The sequence below is a fragment of the Taudactylus pleione genome, unplaced genomic scaffold (assembly GCF_031769625.1).
Source record: "Taudactylus pleione unplaced genomic scaffold, aTauple2 ptg000758l, whole genome shotgun sequence".
NCBI classification, from domain to species: Eukaryota; Metazoa; Chordata; class Amphibia; order Anura; family Myobatrachidae; genus Taudactylus; species Taudactylus pleione.
The window spans coordinates 894,281-917,122 of NW_028285160.1; the positions used below are offsets into that span (position 1 = coordinate 894,281).

Here is a 22,842-nt window from a genome sequence, read left to right on the forward strand (position 1 = left end):
AGATATATAGATTCATGTAGAGACCCCCAGAGAGAGAGACTGTAGATAGATGCAGAAACCCCGCAGAGATAGATACTGTCGATAGATGTAGAAACTTCCCAGAGAGTGAGAGACTGCAGATAGATAGCTGTAGAAACCCCCCAGAGAGAGAGACTGTAAATAGATATATGTAGAACCCCCCCCAGAGAGAGAGAGAGAGAGAGACTGTAGATAGATATATGTAGAAACCCCCCAGAGAGTGAGAGATAGACTGTAGATAGATCAATATAGAAACTCACCAGAGAGTGAGAGACTGTAGATAGATAAAAAAATAGATGTAGAAACCCTCGAGAGAGAGAGAGAGAGAGAGAGAGAGAGAGCGCGAGAGACTGTAGATACTGTAGATGTAGAAACCCCCCAAAGAGTGAAAGACTGTAGGTACAGATGTAGAAACCTCCCCACACACACATAGAGAGAGAGAGACAGTAGATAGATATATGTAGAAACCACCCAGAGAGCGAGAGAGATTCTGTACATATATAGATAGATAGATAGATAGATAGATAGATAGATAGAGAAACCACACAGAGAGTGAGAGACTGTAGATAGATGTAGAAAGCCCCAAGGAGTGAAAGACTGTAGATAGATGTAGAAACCCCCCAGATAGTGAGAGACTGTAGGCGTGATGCCTCCTACTGCATTACCATATCAGCACAGACGGAATTGCAAAGCTGCTTGCGAGCAGCTTTGTAATTCGTCTGAAGTTGAATCAGGTCATGAGTATCAATTTCAAACCACTGCATTGCAGGGAAAAAGAGAGAAAAAAGGGTTAGTGGTTTCTTTTTCTGTGTTAAACTGGGATAATTGTTGCACTGCTAAAAGGAAGATTTTAGTTTTATTTTTTTAAATACTGGCTTTTCATTGCTCTTATTTAAAACCATTTAAGTTCCTACATAGGCCTGCAGAAGTAACAATGAAGGAAATGTTTTGCACTATAGTAAATTTGTTAGCCTCTCATCAAAAAATGTTGCAGCTGGTGACCCAATCAATTGGCACCACAGCTGCTGGGCATCTAAAGAAAATGTCTACCTCAGATTACCCAGAGGCATATTTACGGATATTTGAGAGGGTGGCACAACGCTTACAGTGGTGAGGCTCAGAAAGCCTATGCTGATTTATCCTCTGCTGAAGCGGAGAAATAGGACCTAGTCAAAAGTGCCGTTCTGGCCCAGACAGGATTCACTCCTGCTGGGAAAGCGCAGTGCTTCCACGAGTGGGCCCTATTACCAGGGGTCCCAATTCGGAAGCAGGTTGCAGAACTCGCCAGACAGGGGCGGAGTTGGCTCCAGCCGGAGGTCTTCACTTCCACTTATATTCTGGAGATGGTAGTTATCGACCAGTGCATAAGGACCTTAAGTTGGAGTATGCAGCGCTGTGATATACGCACAGATCCTCAGAATCTAGTTATAGAGTTGGAGCGGTATGAGACCGCAGGAAATATGGCAAAAATGCCAGAAAAGAAACCAGGGGATGGGTGTCCCATTAAGTTGGAACCCCACTGGCCTGTGACCCCGTCTGCCACCCCTATTCAAGGAAAAACCACTAGAGACTCTGTGGTCATCTGCTATGAATGCAGAGAGCCAGGTCATATAAGGCGAGACTGTCCAAAGAAAACAGAGCCTATGAAGTGTGGTATCGCCAGCACAGACGCTATATATACAGATTTCTATACTATGGTATCCCTGGATTCCAAATCCCCATGAATGTGGGAGTCTGTTCTGCTGAACGGTCGGCTATTTAAGACTCAGGGATTGAGCTAACCCTGATCTCCGAGGCTGTCCTACCCAGGCCAGTAGAGAAAATGCTAGGGTTAGTTGAGGTACTTTGTGTACATGGTTCCACAGAAAACTTCTCCCGTGTGCAAGTGAGCCTCACCATAAAAGGGCGCACTTATGAAGGGGTAGCTGCAGATGTACCAAAGCTCCCTTTATCCACTCATATTGGAATGCAATTTCCCAGGATTTGCTGAGCTTTTAAAGGAACCTCAGAGACAAAGCAAGTGTAAAGTCTCCAAGAGTGGAAGAGCACGACCAGTCCTCTTTGGAGAGGGAACCTCTGGGCAATTAATATCAGAGGAGGATACTTTCACTCTGGACTGGGGTACTTTACCCGAGGAAAGAAATCTGCAAGACTTTGCCTGGGTACAGCAAGATAAAAGTACCTTCAAGAATGTAATACCCAATACGGTAGATGCTAAGAGTGTACTGGAAACTACCTTTCCTCAGGTACCTGGGCACCTTTTTAGTTCGCCTGGACCTTTGGATATTCCCACTGGTGGACATGTTGTCAGCAGAACAACGAAAGGAAGCAAAGGTCTTGGTCCGCAACAATCGGGATGTGTTTATTTCCCTGCCGGGACGCACTACCTTGGTGGAACACGACATAAATACATCTGAAGGGGTGCTCATAAAGCAGCGACCTTATCGCATTCCTGAGGCATGGCGCCAAGCTGTCCAGCAAGAAGTGAAAGAGATGCTTCAACTTGTGGTCATTGAGGAGTCCAGAAGTACTGTAACTGGTCAAGTTCCAAGCTATCAGGAGCAAACGACTTTAGGTGTCTAAATCAAGTTTCCCAGTTTGATGCATACCCGCTATCTCGGGTGGACAAACTAGTGGAAAAATTGTTGAGTAGCCGGTATCCTATGACCCTAGACCTCACAAAGGGGTAATGGCAAATTCGAGTCCGCAAGGAGAAGACTGCCTTATCGACGCATGATGGCCTGTATCAATATAAAATACTTCCTTTTGGCCTTCATGGGGCACCAGCAACTTTCCAGTGCGCCATGGATCGCCCGCTGAAGCCACACAAGGGATACGCCTTAGCTTATTTAGACAACATTGTCATTTATACAGAAAATTGGGAACAACACTTGCCTAAAGTCCAGAAAGTGCTAGACAGCTTAAGACAACACAGGTTTACGGCTAATCTAGTCAAGTGTACCATTGGACTTTCAGAGGCCAATTACTTATGGTATGTGATTGGCAATGGACAAGTGAAACCACAACTGCAGAAAGTGGAGGTGATTCAGTCCTGGCCAAGACTCTCTACCAAGAAACAAACGAGAACGTTCCTTGGGCTGTTAGCTTAATATAGCCGTTTCCTTCCGAATTTTGCGCCCAGAGCTTTACTCTTAACTGAGGGCCTGATTCAGACCCGCTCGCGAGCGCTGAGCACTCGCAAGCGGGTCGATCGTGCCCTAGTGTGCATGCGTACGACGGAGGGAGCTCCGTCGTGCACATGCGCGAGACCCAAATAGTGACAGCCAAGCAGTCGCTCCGGGTCTTGCACCAAAGGGAGCGTGCTGTCGATGCTGAGTGACAGCACGCCCCCTTTGGTGGGCGTGCCGGGGGCGTGGCTGCCAGACGGAGGCGTTCCCATGGGAACGCCTACCGTCTGGGTCCGGTCCCACTGACATCACTAGTGATGTCAGTGGGAGTGATTTTGGCTCTGATAGAGCCAAAATCACTCCAGGGCTTGCGGTCACTGAGACCCTACCGCAGGGTCTCGTCGCAAGCCCGATGGTCGTGATGGTCTTGACCATCGCGGCCATCATCATGGATGCTCGCATAAGCTGTGGGTGGTAACCCACAGCTATGCGAGCGTCCAGGAGGACGCTCAAAAAAAACAAACCTCCCTGATTCAGAGCGGGCGCTCGTTCAGAGCATCCGGCACTGAATCAGGCCCTGAGACCCTTAAGAAGGCTCAGCCAGTAAGTATTCTCTGGTCCAAAACAACTGCAGCAGCCTGGGAAGATATGAGGACAGCCCTGTGTTCCAAACCGGTCCTACAGGCACCTGATTTCCAAAAACCCTTTGTCCTGCAAACAGACACCTCCACGATAGGCTTAGGAGCTGTTTTATCACAGTTCATTACAGGCGAAGAAAAGCGGATCTTCTAGTAGAAAGTTATTACCATGAGAAACAAGATAAGCCATAGTTGAGCTAGAATGCTTGGCAATAAAGTGGGCAGTAGAAGCCCTGAAGTATTATCTCCTGGGAAGAAAAATTGTCTTGTCACAAGTCACGCAACTCTGAGGTGGATGCATCTCAACAAAGAAGTTAACTTCGAAGTGACTCGCTGGTTCTTGACCATCCAGCAGTACAGCATCGGCCGGGAGCTCAACATAGAAACGTGGATGCGTTGTCCCGGAAGTTTGGGAAAGCTGAGTGGAGTTGGCAGTCGCAAAAGAAGATGTGCACTTCCCCAAGCTTGGAAAAGTGAAAGGGGGGATGTGTGGGGAGATGAGCTGCAGCTCATCACTGAGAGACAGAAAGGGCTTAAAACTCTCATACACCCATTGCTTTGGGCACTGGCGCTGGCTAGCGGCCAGTTTAGTAGGCCAAAGTCTCTTTAGTGCCAGGGACTGATAAGTGGCTGTGCTAGAAGAGCAGGCCAGATTGTAGCGGCATGCCATTGCAGCAGACTGACCATTAATCACTGGGAGTGCTGGGACATTTACTGTTATCTGTTTATTTATGGTGTGTGCCTGTGTGTCCAGGCCTAAGCCTATGTTTACTAAAGAGACAATGCTATACCAAGAACATGCCTGTTGTGTGTCCTTATTTCTACACCCCGTGTTACAATAGATAGATGTAGAAACCCCCAGATAGTGAGAGACTGTAAATAGATAGATGTAGAAACTCCCCAGAGAGAGAGAGACTGTAGATAGATACTGTAGATGTAGAAACCCCCCAGAGAGAGACTGTGGATAGATGTAGAAACCCCCCAGAGAGACAGAGAAAGAGAGAGCGTGCCTGTATAGATGTAGAAACCCCCCAGAGAGTGAGACTGTAGATAGATGTAGAAGCCCCCCAGAGAGTGAGAGACTGTAGATAGATGTAGAAATCCCCAAAGAGTGAGAGACTGTAGATCGATAGATGTAGAAACCCCCCAGAGAGAGAGACTGTAGATAGATATATGTAGAAACCCCACAGACAGACAGAGACTGTAGATAGATCACATACAAAACCAAAACTTACTTACTCTGTAGGATCTCAGTTATTGATCCTCCCGAGTGGGATCTCTGGAATCCCAGAGTCAGGTCTCTCCCCCACGCTGTGTGCTCCTGCATCTGAGCTGCATGCAATCCTTCATTCAGCTCAGCTTTCAGTTTGTGGTCAGCACTGCAGGGCCGACTTCTGGCAGTTGGGACAGCACAAATGGAGTGCAGTGCTGCACTCAGCAGTGACACTGACAGCAGCTCTCTATTCTGTGCCCAACCAACTCATAAGTCATCCTTTGGTCGGTGCTGTAGATAAAGTGTCTGCCGGACTTACTGATCAGGGGGGGTTTCCTATATGCACTACTGTAGAGCATATTCTAAGGTCAAAATTAAGTACTTCAACCCATTGGCTTAGGTTCCTATTACTAAAATAACCTTATTTTAATAACACACACTCCATTGATTTTGTTGAAAAACTCACTCATTAAAACAAAGATTGCTTCAGGGCTCCTCTGGGGTTAGGAACCCTGAAGCTTAAGCTTCATTAGTTTCACAGTAGATCCGCTTCTGGTTGTAGGCCCCCAGAAGATGCACCTGGCTCCCCCAAAGTAAAAGGCCCATAGGTTTAATAATAGCAGGACCTTTCCCAGACAATTTCTGGCTACCACAGAAAAAAGGTCCAAGTTAAATGTCAGCTGAACAGGCAGAAGTTTAGCAAATGAGGGAAGGGTCCAGGAAAGGCAAGATGATGGCAATGTAGAGGTCTGACCATACTTTCTCATTATGCAGCACAATTCACCTACATACAACGGAGGAAGCCACTTTGTGTGCTGAACCAACAGTCGTGGTAATGCAGCTTTTCTATTCACTAGATACAAGTTGTGTCACTGAGGCTCGCCAATACGAACATTCATGTTTTGTTTTTCAGTGAATCAAGGAGGTACCCCTTATTCTAAGTAGGATGTGTTTATTAATTTTGATTATTGTCATCAGCATTGTAATTATCAACGAGCATCATTTTATCATTTTATCAACCCCCATTACACGCCCTTTTTCCACCCTCCATCATCCTGCTGGTGAAAATACACAAGTTTACAGATGGCAGGAGGTGGCTTGCCGGCAGCATTATATTTAGTGGTTGTGTTCCAGGAACTTCTCCAGCTGTGAATTGCGGCAGCCAATTGGAATTAGACGCAATATAGCAGTAACCAGGGAGACATCAGCCAATGATCATACATTATAAGATTCTTCTACATCCTCGGCGAGCTTGACAATGCTAGGGATCAAGAGCAGAGCAGGGGCCTCATTGTTGTGCACTGAGGAATTATTGTGCCCAAAGTGTCCACAGTGCATGTGCATACATGTGTGTATGTATATAATGAGAAGAGGTTGGTGTGCCTTTATATTTGGCCTTAGGTCCCACATTTCTAGACCTAGTTCTGCACATTACATATTATAGGCAAATAATAGTTTTGATCCAATATTAGTTCATTGAAACTGAAGGAAAGGAATCTGAAACCAGATGTATTGAACATATTTCACCAGACCAATATTTTTTTCTATAACAAAAAGCTGCTTTGGTTGGGCCCCTCTTTAAAGACCCACAAATCACATTATGAGGAGGATGGGCCTAATGATGCAATGCACTTACACCCATGAGTGATCTCCCATGGCTGCTGCTGCATCTGCCCCATGAATATTGGTAAGTATTGTGGGTGGGCATGTGTGTGTGTGTTCGCGCACATGCACTGCGATGAATGCACAGTACGCAACAATCGGCTGATTGCGTGCGTATTAGCAGTTGTGTTCCTTGTTTATTAATGAGTTTTATCACCAAAACGAGTGATAAATTTGACTGTGTATGATAAATGTTGCTCCAGCCAATCAGCTCCCAACTGTCATTTTTCTAACAGTTGACAGTTGGGAGCTGATTGGCTGGAGCACCAATACGCACGCAATCAGCCGATTGTTGTGTACTGTGCACTCATCGCAGTGCATGTGCGCGAACTGGCCACTGTGATCGGGACTGCAGACCCATCTCAGAGCGATTGACAGGAATTGCCGTTTGTGGGAGGTGACGGGGGGGGTGAGGGGTGGTTGGGGAAACGCAGGTGTTCCAGTGTGTTTGAACGCCGTTGAATGGGCGTGCATAAATTATCCACTGCGATACCCTACACAGCCGGAGACCTGAAAAAATACGTGGAAGTTAGCAATTTCTGAGTTAGGTCAGAGCTTGTGCAAGTGTGCGTGAGGCTGCGATGGTACTCCATTGTACCGATGTTTTCACAGTCTTGCTAAACATTACGGATGTGTGTAAGGTAAAATTTGAGGACCTTATTTAGTGCTGCGGCAGCATAGTGATCGCAATGAATTAGCATACTATCGCAGTTGAACTGCGTCCGTAATCGCTATTGCATTCGCAGTTGCGATCTGTAATGAATCAGGCCCTGAGTTACACATTACTTAACTACGGGAAAAGGGCTCCTCCAAGGCTCAGTTTTGACCCGTTTACCCCCAGTTGTGGCTGAGGGACAATCTGGCTATACACGCTCCTATTGAGTGACTAGTAATTAGAAGAATCGGAATCTTTGTTCAACAGAGGTTGATGAAATATAAACCAAATTGATTTCATCCTCATGAGTTGAGCAACTAATTAAAAAATTCCACTAATTAATAAATGTGAACATTTCCATATATGTAAAATATACAAACAACAACAGAGTAATATGATATACTTATAGCCCCCTTTCCATCCTGGGACTTTAGCTTATAAAGGGCATAAAATGGCAGTCAGCAATCTAATGCTCACAATCTGTGTTAGTTTTGACAAGGATTTAGGGGCCTATTCATCAACACTAAAATAAAGTTTAAGGACATTTTCCTTAATTACTGTTATTTTAGTATTCATGAAGAGACTTAACACAGAAGATATCACTGATATCTCCTGGTTAATTCCCCCTGCGTTAATTTCCACACTCCCCAAACATTAGTATGGGGATATGGAAATTAAGGTATTCATCAAATTCCGAAAATTATGTATTTTCGGAATTTAATGGAGTTACTATACGCCACTGTGAGGTAGCGTATAGTAGGTGACACTTACCTGTGTAAGAGTGTGCAGGTCCCCCGGCGCTTTGGTCCTTCCTATGACACTGTTTTCTCCCAGTTTAGAAAAAAAGCACATTTTTTTTTATTTCTAAACCGTACTGTGGTCTGCTGGGAGAACACGTGTCAGAGCAGACGCCGGAGCCGGAGGCACTGCAGCGGGCAGGTAAGTGCGGGACAGGGGGGAGGTATGGGGAGGTTGGGGGGGGACACACTAAATTACCGCAGCCGTAGGCAGTGCTGCGCATGCGCTGGTTTTACGAATGTAACAGCGCATGTGCAGCACAGATTCCAGCTGCGGTAATTTAGTGTAGAGAGGGAAAACTATCTATCTATTTATCTGAAAAGTTGTCATCGCAAAAATGACAGCTTTTCGGAATAGATAGTTATGGAGAGGAGGAATGATGAATTCCTCTGGTAATTAGGTAGAACTCCGTGCGAGTTCTAAACCTAATTACCTCCATCGAATGTTAAGTTATGATGAAAAGGCCCCTGAGTCTTAGTCGCTTATTTAAAATTATAGTTGGTTCAAAGTCACATTTTAGACTCTTTTTTTGCTTTGTCTTAGTCAAGATTTAGTCAGTGAACCTCAGCTTTCATTTTAGTCAATGTTTTAGTCATAATTTCTCTTTCATTCACTAGGGGACACTGGAGGTGCTTACGCTGGGGTATAGAGGCGTGGATAGCTGGAGCTGGCACTTTAAAATTAAGTGTGGAGCTCCTCCCCCTCTATGCCCTACCAGCCCTCCTGCTGTGCTCCAGCAAGTCACTTATTTTATCGCTTTTATTTAACATATTTATTTATTTTTGTTTTATTATTTTATAACATCTTTTACATTGTTTTTGAGGTACCCTTCGCCACCTCTCTAAAGGTGGGGTCCGGGTACCTGGCGACCTGTTAACCTCCTGGGTTAATATGGAAGGAGTGTGCAGTGCTTAAACTAAAAGCAACTGACAGCTCCTTAACGCCAGCACACACAGCACAGACTGCCTCCAGGAAGAAGCTGTGAGGAGAGTGCTGTTAATACAGAGGAGCCGTCCAGAGGGGAGCGCAGTGAGTATGATCACATGCACTTTCCCCGACTCCTGCCCCGCTGCCAGCGCTGGCTTGCAGAGAGCGCGATAAGCGCTGCTAAATGATTTATGCTTCTTCCCTCTCCCCGCTGATGAGTGCGACTAGCGGCTCCTTCTCAGCGGGGCTAGCGCAGGGGGGAGGTGATAACAGCGTGGTGGCCATTTTACAGTCCCTCGGACTTGAGAAGAAAGAGGGCGGAGCCTAATATCGCAGGCTCCCTGGTCTAATTAACGTGGCAATGGCTGTTAGAGCAGCTTGGAGCCCATTTTAACCTGTTGTTTGCCGCATGTCTCCACCACAGGTAGTGTGCAGGCACATGCAGAAGGCTGATTCTCCTGTCTACATCCCTGGCAAGAGGCTGTGAGTAACACTGGGGTGTCAGTGCAGGGAATCTAATCTGTGGGAGGGGGTACCTCTTCCTCTGTGTCCCTACCAGCCTTCTGTTTTATTTCTCATCACTGCTGTGTGTCTGGGTGACTGTTGTTTATCCATGTCAAACAAAACAAAAGCGGCTCAAAAGAGGTTTGTCTGTTCTAAGTGTAACCACAAACTATCTAAGCCGCATGCCACTGGGTCCACGTTATGTGATGCTTGTATAACAATTGATACACCGATGGCTATTCCTGACTCAGATGCTCCGCCGTGGGCCGCTGACATGGTAGGCGTTATGTCAGACTTAACGTCAGAGTTAGCTGAGGCACGTAAATCTAAACCTCCCTGGGTGGCGGGGCTAACTGAGTCTCTAGACACCTTGGTACAGGTTATGGGCACAGCGGCATCCGCACCCTCCACTTCCTACCAGAGACCGAAGCGTACTCTGACGACAGTCAGAAGAGTCGGAGGAAGAATTTCTTACTATGGAGGATACCGAAGAAGGGGAATTGGAGGTTGCGTTACAGGACGACAACCCTCAGGAGTTAGAGTCCACCTCTCCCGGGGTGGAATCTTTAATTTTGGCAGTCAGAAAGACTCTCGAATTTACCTGAGGATAGAATTCCTCCATCACAGGAGTTTGAATTATTTAACGAACAACTGAAGAGCTCTGCAGTTTTTCCGTTCTCGCAGCAACATCAGCAACAGCTCTCGGTAGCTTGGAAACAGCCGGATAAGAGGTTCCAGATACCGCGACGGTTTTCATCTAGTTACCCTTTTCCTTCATCCATGATGGAGAAGTGGGAAAACCCTCCTCCAGTAGATGCTTCTGTCTCCCGTCTCTCAAAGAAAACAGCACTCCCAGTACCGGGAGCTACAGTACTAAAAGATCCGTCGGATCGAAGTTGGAGACAACGTTAAGATCTATTTATACAGCAGCGGGTGCTCAACTCAGGCCCACACTTGTTACCGCTTGGGTTAACAAGGCGGTGGTTTCCTGGGCCGATCAATTGATTACAGGATTGGACTCAGGTAATTCCAGAGCACAGTTACGTCTACATCCGTGAATCTGCAGTTTACATGGGAGAAGCTTCAAAGGAGAAGCTTCAAAGGATATCAGTCAGATTAGTGCTCGCATATCTGCTTCGGCGATTTCGGCCCGCAGAGCCCTCTGGCTATGTGCTTGGCAAGCTGACGCAAAATCCAAGCGTGCGGTGGAAAGTCTACCATTCACTGGCGACATGCTGTTCGGGCCGGAATTAGACAAATGGATATCCCAAGCCACAGGGGGTAAATCTTCTTTCCTCCCGTCAGCTGCACCGGCTCCCAGAAGAAATTACACGGGACCAGAGGTGCGCCCACGCAACCAAGAGGTGGCAGAGGTAGAGGTCGTCCACACACGGTTGCTCGTAGACCAGAGCCTAAACCAGCTGAGAAACAAGTGGCATGACGATCTTCCGTCCCACCTGGGACCATCTGCAGTGGGAGGCCGCCTGCAAAGATTTCAACGAGTTTGGAACCAGACTTCCATAGAACCATGGATCCGAAGACTAATTACCCTGGGGTACCGAATAGATTTCGAGACCTCCCCCCCACCTCGCTTCTTCACTACAAGTCTGCCAATACAGGCAGAAAGAGCCAAGGTTCTACAGGAGGCTAGCCAGTCTCTAGTAGTATCTTCTGTGATAGTTCCAGTTCCGGAACTTTAACGGGGTATGGGGTTTTACTCAAACCTGTTTGTAGTACCCAAGCCGGATGGCTCGGTCAGGCCCATCTTAAACCTAAAGTCCTTGAACCGGTATCTGAAGATGTATCGTTTCAAGATGGAGTCTCTAAAGTCAGTAATAGCGAGCTTGGAACCAGGGGAGTTCCTATTATCCCTGGATATCAAGGACGCATATCTCCATGTTCCCATTTGGGAACAACACCAGGCCTTTCTGCGTTTCGCCATTTTGAAGGATCATTATCAATTTCGGGCATTGCCGTTCGGGTTATCCTCGGCTCCCCGCATCTTCACCAAACTCATGTCAGTCATGATCGCTCTCATCATAACCACGGATGCCAGCCTTCGAGGATGGGGCGCAGTAGTTCGCGATTATCACTTTCAGGGTCGATGGTCCCCTCTAGAACAGAAGTGGCCAATAAATGTGTTGGAACTCAGAGCAATTTACAATGCTCTGTTAGAGGCAACAGAGTTGCTAAAGGCTCGTCCGGTAAGAGTTCAGTCCGACAACGCGACGGCTGTCGCTTACATCAACCGCCAGGGAGGGACTTGGAGTCGCATGGCTATGCGAGAGGTATCTCGGATCCTCCGGTGGGCCGAGAATCAGTCGATAATCCTGACAGCGGTATTCATTCCGGGTGTGGACAACTGGGAAGCGGATTACCTAAGTCGACAGGATGTCCATCCCGGGGAATGGAAGCTTCATCCAGACGTGTTCAACGCGCTGATACGTCGATGGGGATGTCCTCAGGTGGATCTCATGGCGTCACGATTGAATCGTCAGCTTCAAGTATACGTGTCAAGAACTCGAGATCCGCAGGCGGAAGCAGTAGACGCTCTGACAAGTCCGTGGACCTACGACTTCGTTTACCTTTTCCCTCCGATTCCACTTCTTCCTCGTCTTCTAAACAGAATAAAACAGGAGTCAGCCTCGGTAATTCTCGTGGCCCCGAACTGGCCTCGGAGAAGTTGGTTCTCGGACCTTCGGTCCCTATTATCAGACGATCCGTGGCCCCTTCCTCTGCGCCCGGATCTTCTACAGCAGGGCCCTTTCATACACCCCAACTTAGCGCAGCTACGTTTAACGGGGTGGCTCTTGGATCCAATATCCTAAGACGTAGGGGTATCCCAGACGCGGTTATTCCCACCATGCTACGCGCCAGGAAGCCTGTTTCGGCTAGGCATTATCATCGCATCTGGCGCGCTTATATCTCATGGTGTTCCAGTCGGGATCTTCCGTCTAGGACCTTTCGCTTATCCTGGTTTCTGCTTTTCCTTCAGATGGGTCTGGATTCTGGCCTTCGTCTGGGAACCTTAAAGGTGCAGGTTTCTGCCCTTTCCATTTTCTTTCAAAGGAAATTGGCCCTCATTCCTGAGGTGCAGACGTTTCTTCAAGGGGTCTTGCGCGTGCAACCTCCTTTTGTACATCCAATTGATCCTTGGGATCTTAATCTAGTTCTGTTCCTTCAGTCGGCCATGTTTGAACCTTTGGAGGAGGTTGATCTTAAGTACCTATCTTGGAAGACGGTCATCCTCCTGACTCTTGCTTCGGCTCGTAGGGTTTCGTAATTGGGGGCTCTTTCCTATAAACCTCCTTACTTAGTGTTTCATGCGGATAGAGCGGAACTCCGGACGATAGCCGCTTTCCTTCCTAAGGTCGTGTCGGCTTTCCATATCAATCAGCCTATTGTGGTACCATCGTTGGTGGAGGACTCTGGTTCTTCTACCTTGGATGTAGTTAGGGCTCTCCGCATCTATGTTGACAGGACTGCTTCCCTTCGTAAGTCTGAGTCACTTTTTGTCCTCTATGATGCGGTTCGGAGGGGTTGGCCAGCGTCTAAGCAGACTTTAGCACGTTGGATCCGGCTGACTATTCATCAAGCTTATGTTAGTGCTAACCGTCGGCCTCCTTCGTCCATTTCGGCTCATTCCATACGTTCTGTGGGTGCGTCATGGGCGGCTGGTAGAGGAGCATCAACGTCACAATTGTGCCAGGCGGCCACTTGGTCTTCAGTTCACACGTTTGTCAAGTTTTACAAATTTGATACGTTTGCCTCTTCGGCGTCCCGTTTTGGCCGCCTTGTTCTACAGGCGCCACAGAGCACTCCCGCCCGTGGGGATAACTTTGGGACGTCCCAAGCGTAAGCACCTCCAGTGTCCCCTAGTGGATGAAAGAGAATATGGGATTTTGGTACCTACCGGTAAATCCTTTTCTCTGATTCCACAGGGGACACTAGACGCCCACCTCTGTGCTCTATGCCTGCCTGTTCGGTTTTGTTCTGTATGTTGTATGATTCAGTTATTGTGTGTTCTTCTCTCCCTTTCACTCCGCTTGTTCTCCACCTCCTCTCGGTCTTCATTTTCTAAACTGAGGGCTGGTGGGGCATAGAGGGGGAGGAGCTCCACACTTCTAAATTTTAAAGTGCCAGCTCCAGCTATCCACGCCTCTATACCCCAGCGTAAGCACCTCCAGTGTCCCCTATGGAATCAGAGAAAAGGATTTACCGGTAGGTACCAAAATCCCATTTTTTGCAAACAGTGTAATGATACTTTAATGGATTTTACTGAATAACTTTTCTCTAAAATTCCCTTGAGAATTTGAAGTCAGCAAACCTTTATCTGTTATTAGTAGTCTTGGCTCAGTAGGCTGAATGAGAAATTGTTACATACTGACTTACCGTAGTACTCCGACCATAGATCATGTACAAATTAATGCCGTAAGTTTGTTAGAACAAGTGCAAAACACAATCATATTTCCTTCACACAGGTCATATTTATTTTCTGCAAATATCTAGTACACATACTTGATCTTTAAAAATGTAAAATAATCCTACTTCAAAAATAGAAAGTAGTGTATGTAGTATCAGTCTTCATTTTGACAAGGATTTTAAATTTACTGTTAGTCTAATGCCGCGTATCCACTAAGCGACACTGTAATTGTACCGTAGTTGCTGTTCCCCTGCAGTGCCTACACTGAACGATTGATTGTTCAGTGTAGGCACTTCAATCATCTCTGAACATGGGTAATCTGTTGTTATCGGCAGATTAGCCAGCATGTTCAGTAGATAATTGATATCGGAAACGACCAGCGGGAGTGCGCAGCACTGATCATTTCCGACATAACAGTGCCCGATTTGTGCCCGTGCAATCGCGCAGTAACATTGCGTAGAGGATACGTGGCTTTAGTCGCTTATTTAAAATTCAACACAGATTTTGTCGGAAGTTTCGTTAAAACATTTACAATTTTGTTACAATTTAGTCCTCAAAAGAAAAAATGTTGTCGACAATTACTTTTAGTCAAAATTTTCGTCGACAAAATTAACACTGCTCCCAAGGATTTGTAGATGTCCTGGGGTGTGTACAATATGCCCCATACTGCCTTTAATAACGGGTAACATCAGATCCTAGAGTGTCCCAACTTTTGGCGGGCCTACTCCAGCTGGCTGGATCCAACAGAAGTGGCATTACCTTGCAGCTGTTCAGAGTTCTACTCACATGCATCAGATGGAAACAATGATCACCAGACCTGATCATCTTCTGTGTGAGCTAACATTACAATAATGTCCCTCCGTTTACTTGTCCTTAAATAGGGGTGTCACGACCCTGTCTAGTTGTCACCTTTTTGCCTTGGGACTTACCCCTGTCAGCTTTCCCATGGATCAGTGTGTGTAATTTGCCTGGAGGATTTGCTCTGATTATTGCACCTGGCCTCTCCTCTGTCTGTGAGCACTGCTAGCCCTGATTGGAATCACAGGTGTGGTTCTGATTCTCAGAGCTGCAGAGATGAATACTCCCTCTGCATGTTGTGCCTTCCATCACTCAGAATGCTACTACCAGACCACCTGTCCGTATCCTCCAATTGCTGCCAGACCCATGGTATATATATCCTCCCCTGATAGCATTCTGGGCCTGAACATCTCGTCTTCCCGTGGTGTATGGTTCATGCATTCAAGTCTGTCCCTGAAACCTGCTACAGCAATCCCTGGCGCTATCCAGAAAACCTGTTTCAGCTGTACCTGGCAATCCAGTAAATCTGCTGGCAGCAACCCCCGGTGCTTCCAGAAAACCTGTTACTGCCAAACCTGGCAAATCCAGTAAGCCTGTTGACAGCAACCTCTGGTGCATCCCGAAAACCTGCTACAGTAATACTTGACATCCAGACGTCCTGTTACAGCAATACCTGGCCTGTGCTCTGCTGTTAGTCCTACTCCTGGTTGGTCCCTGGCACTCTGTAAACCTGCATCGTGTTACCCTGCCTTGCTTCCTGCTGTGGATCAACTCCTGCCCCTGTTCCCTACCTATTCCCTCCCTGAACCTAAAATTCCCAAACCTACCCATTCCTTCCTGAAACCTGTTATTTCCAATTATCCTGTCCAGCCTGCAAATTCCCAAACCTACCCAATCCTTCCTGAAACCTGTTATTTCCAATTATCCTGTCCAGCCTGCAAATTCCCAAACCTAACCATTCCTTCCTGAAACCTGTTATTTCCAATTATCCTGTCCAGCCTGCAAATCCCCAAACCTACCCATTCCTTCCTGAAACCTGTTATTCCCTATTATCCAATCCAGCCTGCACCAGAGTTCTAGCCCTTGTCATAGTAATTCCAGATTACCCTGTTTAGCCCTCGTCTCAGCATTACCTGACTTCCCTTCAGCCATTGTCACATTCCAGTCCAGAGTCAAGTTCCAAGCTCATCAGTTCTATCCACGTTGTTCCAGTCCAGAATCAAGTTCCAAGCTCATCAGTTCAGTCCACGTTGTTCCAGTCCAGAGTCAAGTTCAAAGCTCATCAGTTCAGTCCACGTTGTTCCAGTCCAGAGTCAAGTTCCAAGCTCATCAGTTCAATTCAACAAGTCTTCCTGCCGGTCCCAGTCCGGTCCCTCAAGTTCCTGTCATTTATCATCAAAGGCAGTTTTCACTGCTACCCAAGTCTTGTAAATAGAGCTATTTACATTATCTGTGATTCCAGTCAAGCTGGCCTCCGTTGAAATCCGATCACCATCTGAGACAGGTAACTCACAGACACCAATTGTGACAAGGGGTGTGCATGGCCAGGCTGTTACTCAGCCACGACCAGCTACTGTGAAGCTGATTTGACCAGGTTTGAACATATTAGAAAAAGGTGGGAGGCAGGTTCGTATCTACCCATTGGCCAGGACGGCACTCGCCAGGGGCGCCGACCAAAGGGGGGGGGCGCCGTCTGGCAGTGCCACCAGTAGCCAAGGGGTGAACAAGTCCCCCAGCCCCACAAGTGTAGGGCAGACCGCAGTGATAGCGGTCTGCCCTACACCGTTTACAAACACACAGCCGCCAGCAGCGGCTGTGTGTTTGTAATAGCAGCCAGCTAATGAGAGTCAGACAGACTCTCATTTGCTGCTGCGTCGTCCGCGGAGGGAGCCGGCTGGAGCTCACTAATGAGCCACGTGCCGGCTCCCCCCGCAGCATGTGATGGGAGAGACGTCATACGTCATGACGTCTCTCCCATGCAGGAGAAAAGCGGCCGGGACTCAGAGCAGACAGCGTAAAGAGCGGGGATCAGGTAAGTTGAATTTTTTTGTTGTTGTTTTTGTGTGTGTGTGTGTTTGTGTGTGTAAGCCTGGCACTGCAGGGGGCACTGAAATAGGGGGTGGCAGCTACTGGGGGCACTTTATGGGGGGGGTGCCCATTACCGGCGGGCACTGTATAGGAGTGGCCACTACTGGGGGCAATTTATGGGGGTGGCCACTACTGGGAGACTGTATAGGGGTGGCCACTACTGGGGGCACTGTATAGGGGTGGCCACTACTGGGGGCACTGTATAGGGGTGGCCACTACTGGGGGCACTGTATAGGGGTGGCCAATACTGGGGGCAATTTAGGGGGGTGGCCAATACTGGGGGCTACTACTGGGGGACACTGTATGGGGGGACTACTACTGGGGGCACTGTATTGGGGGGGACTACTACTGGGGGCACTGTATAGGGGGGGCTACTACTGGGGGCACTGTATAGGGGGGGATACTACTGGGGGCAATGCAGCATAGGGGGGATTACTATTGGGGGGGGTGGGGAGCGCCAGTCCATTACTTGCCAGGGGCGCTTGGATCACTAGATACACCCCTGGTGGGAGGACAGCTTTGAGGTAAACAGAAACTAAAAACACTCCACCCTTCCCTTGTTAAAGTGAAAACTAGCTCAGGCTATCCAGTACTGGGCTATATGAGGATGTGGGTAGGAGGGGCATATTTCCTCCTCAGAGAAGATGTTCCGGGGCTCACTGACATGAGTTGTGGTGAACTGATTCATTGTAGACCCGCTCCAGCTGCACAGTGGCGCATACTGGAATAGTGTCTACACATGGTCAGATCAGACAACGATCAGATATCGTTGTCCGATTGTCCTACATGTTCTGGATGATCGTTATCAAACATCCAGCACATGCACCATTCCCCCAACTGCTATAACGAACCTCGATCAACGATCGAGGGTCTCTATAGTAACCAGGTTAACCTGTTTGATATCGACCAGGTTGGCCTGCATGCACGGGCGATGGTCGATATCGACCATCCATGCCCGCGCATCATTTGGTCGTTTCAGGGGGCAAAAAAAAGGACGATTAAAACAATATCTTATCGGTAAAATCGTCCTTTACATCTGACCGTGTGTATGCACCAGAACACTGTACTGCTAAGTTGGCATCACAATGATGCAATTTACAGCACCATGTCTCCCTAAAGTCGCCCTGGATCCTCCCCCTCTAACATCTCTCAGTAAAAAGTCGGAAAGTATAGCTTCCGCATTGGTGGCCTACTCAGTACTTTTGCTATCATTCCTTTTACTCTGCACAACTCCTCCCCTCCTCTTCTTCCGGTGTACACTTCTACCACTCTGCAAATGCAACTAATTTGCTGCTCAAATCTATGCACCCCAGCTGAAATCTGTATTTGTGCTGCGGAGCTGCCCTTTTGCACTTAGCCACTGACATGTACGTGTCTGGTACCAGTGGCAAGCAACGCTCCAGCCACCAAACTATCAGACAGTAACAAAATAAAACTACTGAAACACAAGATGCTACTGACCACTTCTATCAGACCAGAAGCAATATAGTACATGCTTCTTAAAGCCAGCAATTATTTCATTCTCTTGGATATATTTGCATGTATGAAACAATCAGACAAATATTTGCTCTGTGCTCGATAGCTACCGTGAAATGTTGAGCACTCGTCCTAGTGATACATGTTGTTAGAGAAAACAGCATTAACCTGGCAGCCCAGCAAACAAAGATAAAACTGTTGCAGACGCCATTCACTAGCTAGGATTTCCACACACTTGTTTATTGGGACTACTTAGCAACAGATGAGAGAACTCTATACTGCATTGCAACACCAAGGCTGGTAATAAAGCAGTTTATATCCTTTTTATACAGTTCACAAGGATAGGTCTGAATCGGTATGAAATACCGCCGGCCGCATGGTTCGGTTCCCGGCAGCGGAAGCCCGACAGCGCTGGATATCCCGATCATTGCTAAGGTAAGTATGAACTAACCTAACCCCCTAGCCCTCCTTAGGGGTGCCTAACCCTAACCTCCCCCCCAATTGCCTAACCCTAACCCCTCCCTTCCCCGCTGCCTAAACCTAAGTTCCCCTGGGGGGTGCCTAACCCTAAGTCCCCCACGGGGGTGCCTAACCCTAACCCTCCCGGGGGGGTGCCTAACCCTAAGTCTCCCCCGGGTGCTCTAAACCTAACCCTCCCCCCCGCGGCTGTCCGCTCGCGGCGCCCGGCATCCCTTCGAACGGCGTCGGGGAAAATGACAGGCGTCTAGATATAGACTCCCGGTCATTTATCCCACGCCGGGATAAAGCAGTCGGGAAGCCAGCTGTCGGGATTCCGGCAGCCGGCTTCCCGATTGTATACCGATGTGTCTGGTGTATTATAATGTAAATGGATCATCAAATGTTCACCAATTCAGAGTTATATAGATTCACCAAATGAGTGTTTCTATAGTTATATCCATTCTAGCACTAAGTGATACATTTCCTGATATCACCCTAATGCAGGGATGGAGAACCTCAGGCCCGGGGGACGTATAAGGCCCGTGGAATCATTTGGACAGGCCCTCTGAGCTTTTTTATGCTAGCCTCATCACGATAGCAGGGTGCCTAGAATGGCACCCTGCAGTCAGAAGCTATGCAGCAGTGCCGCCTGGAGTGTCCTTAGGACGCTTTAGATGGCCACACCGCAGCCCTTACACCTCCCCCGAGCATCCAAAAGATGCTGCGGGCATTGCTGTAATCACCAGCTAATGTGGCCCCACCCCCATGTGATGTGACACGGAGGGGGCGTGACCTGCACCTGGCCCCGCAAATAATGTTACATATATCAAAATGGCCCACGGCAGATAAAAGGTTCCCCAACCCTGCCCTAATGGATTTAACAATACCGAAAAACGGCTAGAGCACACTTAAATAAAGGGGCAACATCTCCACAACTTGGGACGTGATGGGCCAGAGTGGCTAGTTTTGACAATAAGTACGGCATGCTTGCTAATATTTTCTGAAAGCCCTCCCGAAGGGCAGATGCAGGTGGCAGGTGCGTTAAATTGTGTGGTTTTAGCCCACTCTGTGCTGCTCAATATTGAGATTTTGTTTTAATTCTATTTCAAGTCCTTAGGACCTGATTCAGACCCACTCGCTAGGCTGCGTTCGCACGAAGCCTGCCGATGTTTGCAATGTGTGCATGCGTATAAGTCGCAGTGTGTGTGCGCGAACTAGTCCATGCGATCGGGAAGCGTTCGCTTGCTGCGCATAGCCAGCTCGCTAGAATGAGTGACAGGACAAGCCGTTTATGGGTGGTGACAAGGGATGGTCGATGAAAACGGGGGTGTGGTGGTGCGAACTCAGGTGTGTCTGAGCGTCTTAACACCATTTCAGAGGCGTGTATAATTAAGACGCAGCGTCATAGTACACGTGACATGGCTGAATTACGCACTGAAGCACTCGCAGTGCTTGCAGTAGGGTATGGTCAGCCACAAGTGCTGCGTATGGGTGCTGTCAGTGGCCAATCACTTTAGTGTAGTTGATCACAAATTCAAACTAACGAAAATATACAATTAAATGTAACCAAAACCACAATGTAGCTGGCGCTGGATAGAAAATAGAAAAAATAGAACAGTGCTAAAAACTGATCTGAATAGTTAAAATAAAACAAGCATTTATTATAGTCATAAAAACATTTAGAACACAAATTTAATATAAAGCTCTGTAAAAACAAAATCAAAAAGCCTACTGAATAAAATGTAGAATTCATGGTTATCACCACCACATAAGATTACTACAGATGTGAAGAATACATATTTCTCTCTATGTGGTAATATAGATATTCAAATGCTGCCAAAAGTTCTATAATCAAATAAACAGAAACGTTTTTCTCACTGTAAATGAATAGCTGTCGTTTCTTTATAGACCAACAAACAATGGGTGATTAGGAACGCACTGTGCCAAAATAAAATTCTCAATAATACATTACAGTAGATATAAAGAACTGAAGGTATGAGGAAGAGGATGCCGGTGGGACATATGTAAATGCAGATACTCCTGTGTTCTTATCGGCTGTCCCATAATGAGGTAATACGGCACCAGACTACTACAAATACGGAGCAACCAATTCTCTGTATGCTAAGTGAGTGGGTGTAGACAATTTGTGTTAGATAAACGCTCACAAGACTCCTACAAGTCAGGGTGGTTTGCTGCTCACCAGTTGTCGCCCTGAAACACCAATTTTCACAGAAAAACAGACTGGGCCAAGTTCCGTAATACTCAGAGTAAAATGCGGAAATTGGCATTTGCACATATGCTGTATGTAGATTTGCCACTTGCCTCCATGCACAGATACTGATGGCCCGATTCAGACCTAGATGCATATGCAAATTTTTCAAAGTGACGCCACGGGAAGCGATCGCTCGCCAAGGCACAAGCACTCCCACCATGTCTTAGCGAGCGGCCACTTTGTGTGAGCGTATGCCCAATCGCACAGGCAGAGCCGCCCACCAGCAACACGTCATCTCCAGTAAGTGTATTAAAACATTGGTACATCGAGCACCATTGGATGCAAACGCAGTGTTTGAGGTAGCTTTACCCTACTGCAAGCACTGCGACGAAATCAGTATAAAATTATGGCAAGTGACGTGTACTATGACACTGCCTGTTAATTATGCACGCCTCTAAAACGGCCTTGAAACACCCAGGCACGCCTGCGTTCGCATCTCCAACCCCCCGTTATTAGTGTCCTGCCCCTGTTACCACCCACAAACGGCCTCTCCTGTCACTCATTACCCTGGGCTGCCTTTGCTGGGCGAGTGAGAGGGTTGCGATCACAGTGTGTAGTTCATGCACATGCAGAACGAAGCGTGCGCATGCCCGTACGCAGAACATCGGGCCACTTGCGAACGCACAGCGCAAGCGAGCGGCTCTGAATCAGGCCCTGAGGTTGTTGCTGTAAGAAGGCAGCTTTTCTTTATTCCCTTTCCACTGGCAAATGATGCTCTGTGATAAAATACACAGCCTGTGTCCTCTCCCAATTAACTTTGGATCTTTTATATTTACAGCAGCGTAATACTGAGAACTCTTTCCCTGGATTGGTATGCTCCTTATTGGAGTATAAAACACATACTCACTGCCAATGTTCACCCTACCTTTATCGGTTTATAAAGAACAGTGGGAAAAGCATTTCTTCTTATTACATTATAAAACAACAGTCCGTACACTGCAGTAACAAGTTTATCTCTACATATTTGTATCTGTACTAATGATATGTGTTGAATATATTGGTTTCTTTTGCTCATTGCAACCATTTAGCAGAGCCTTATATTATATATGTTATAAATGTTTCTATATTGATAATAAAAATGTGTTTCATTTTAATGCATTCATGGCCCCAACGTGACATTTTAATATTAAAATAATAACATTTTTAAGCACTATTTGTTTTGGATTGTGACTATGTTTGGAGGGGATGGGATGTACTGTATCAGCTAAACATTGCGTTGCGTGTAATGGACACAATGGGGTATATCATCTGCTGGACAGTTGGGTAGAAGATAACAGTATTGACATATTCACCTGCTGAACTACTTATAGTAGCTCACGATCTATGTAATCATTTTTATAGAGACATAAGTATTTATTTTTCACCATACTGACAAGTATTTAATTTTTCACTGTATCATGAACACAAAGGATGTAATTTATGCCGTATTGTGGCTGTGGCAGGTCTGCATTTGATGGGCATATAATTCCCTACCTCTTCCAGAAGTGTAGATGTCTGGATGAAAGATATGCCAGATAGTTCTCCAAATATCAGGACTTTCTTGTAGTTTTCTATTCCAACAGTTATTGGCACCTTCTTCATGATGTAAACCGTTTTACCCCTTGCATTTACACTAGTCTGTGAAAAACAGGAATAATATGACATGTAACTAGCAGTAAGACAGTCTCCGCTCTTTGGCTGCTGGATGGGCTGAGGAGTACTGAGCGGACACACATCTGGATTCTGTCTGGATTCCCAGAAGTAAAGTGCTTCACCAATGCCAAGGATTACAGTACTACAGTCT

General features: G+C 47.0%; 1 protein-coding gene across 1 annotated transcript in view; it reads right to left on the bottom strand.

Annotated features, from left to right (window-relative positions):
• Positions 1-22,842, bottom strand: part of DNAH11 (dynein axonemal heavy chain 11) — a 361,565-nt gene that overhangs the window by 317,040 nt on the left and 21,683 nt on the right. Inside the window, exon 2 of the mRNA XM_088457375.1 lies at positions 22,533-22,676. Within this exon, the coding sequence (XP_088313501.1) occupies positions 22,533-22,676 (144 nt within the window). The remainder of the gene's footprint in view (positions 1-22,532; positions 22,677-22,842) is intronic.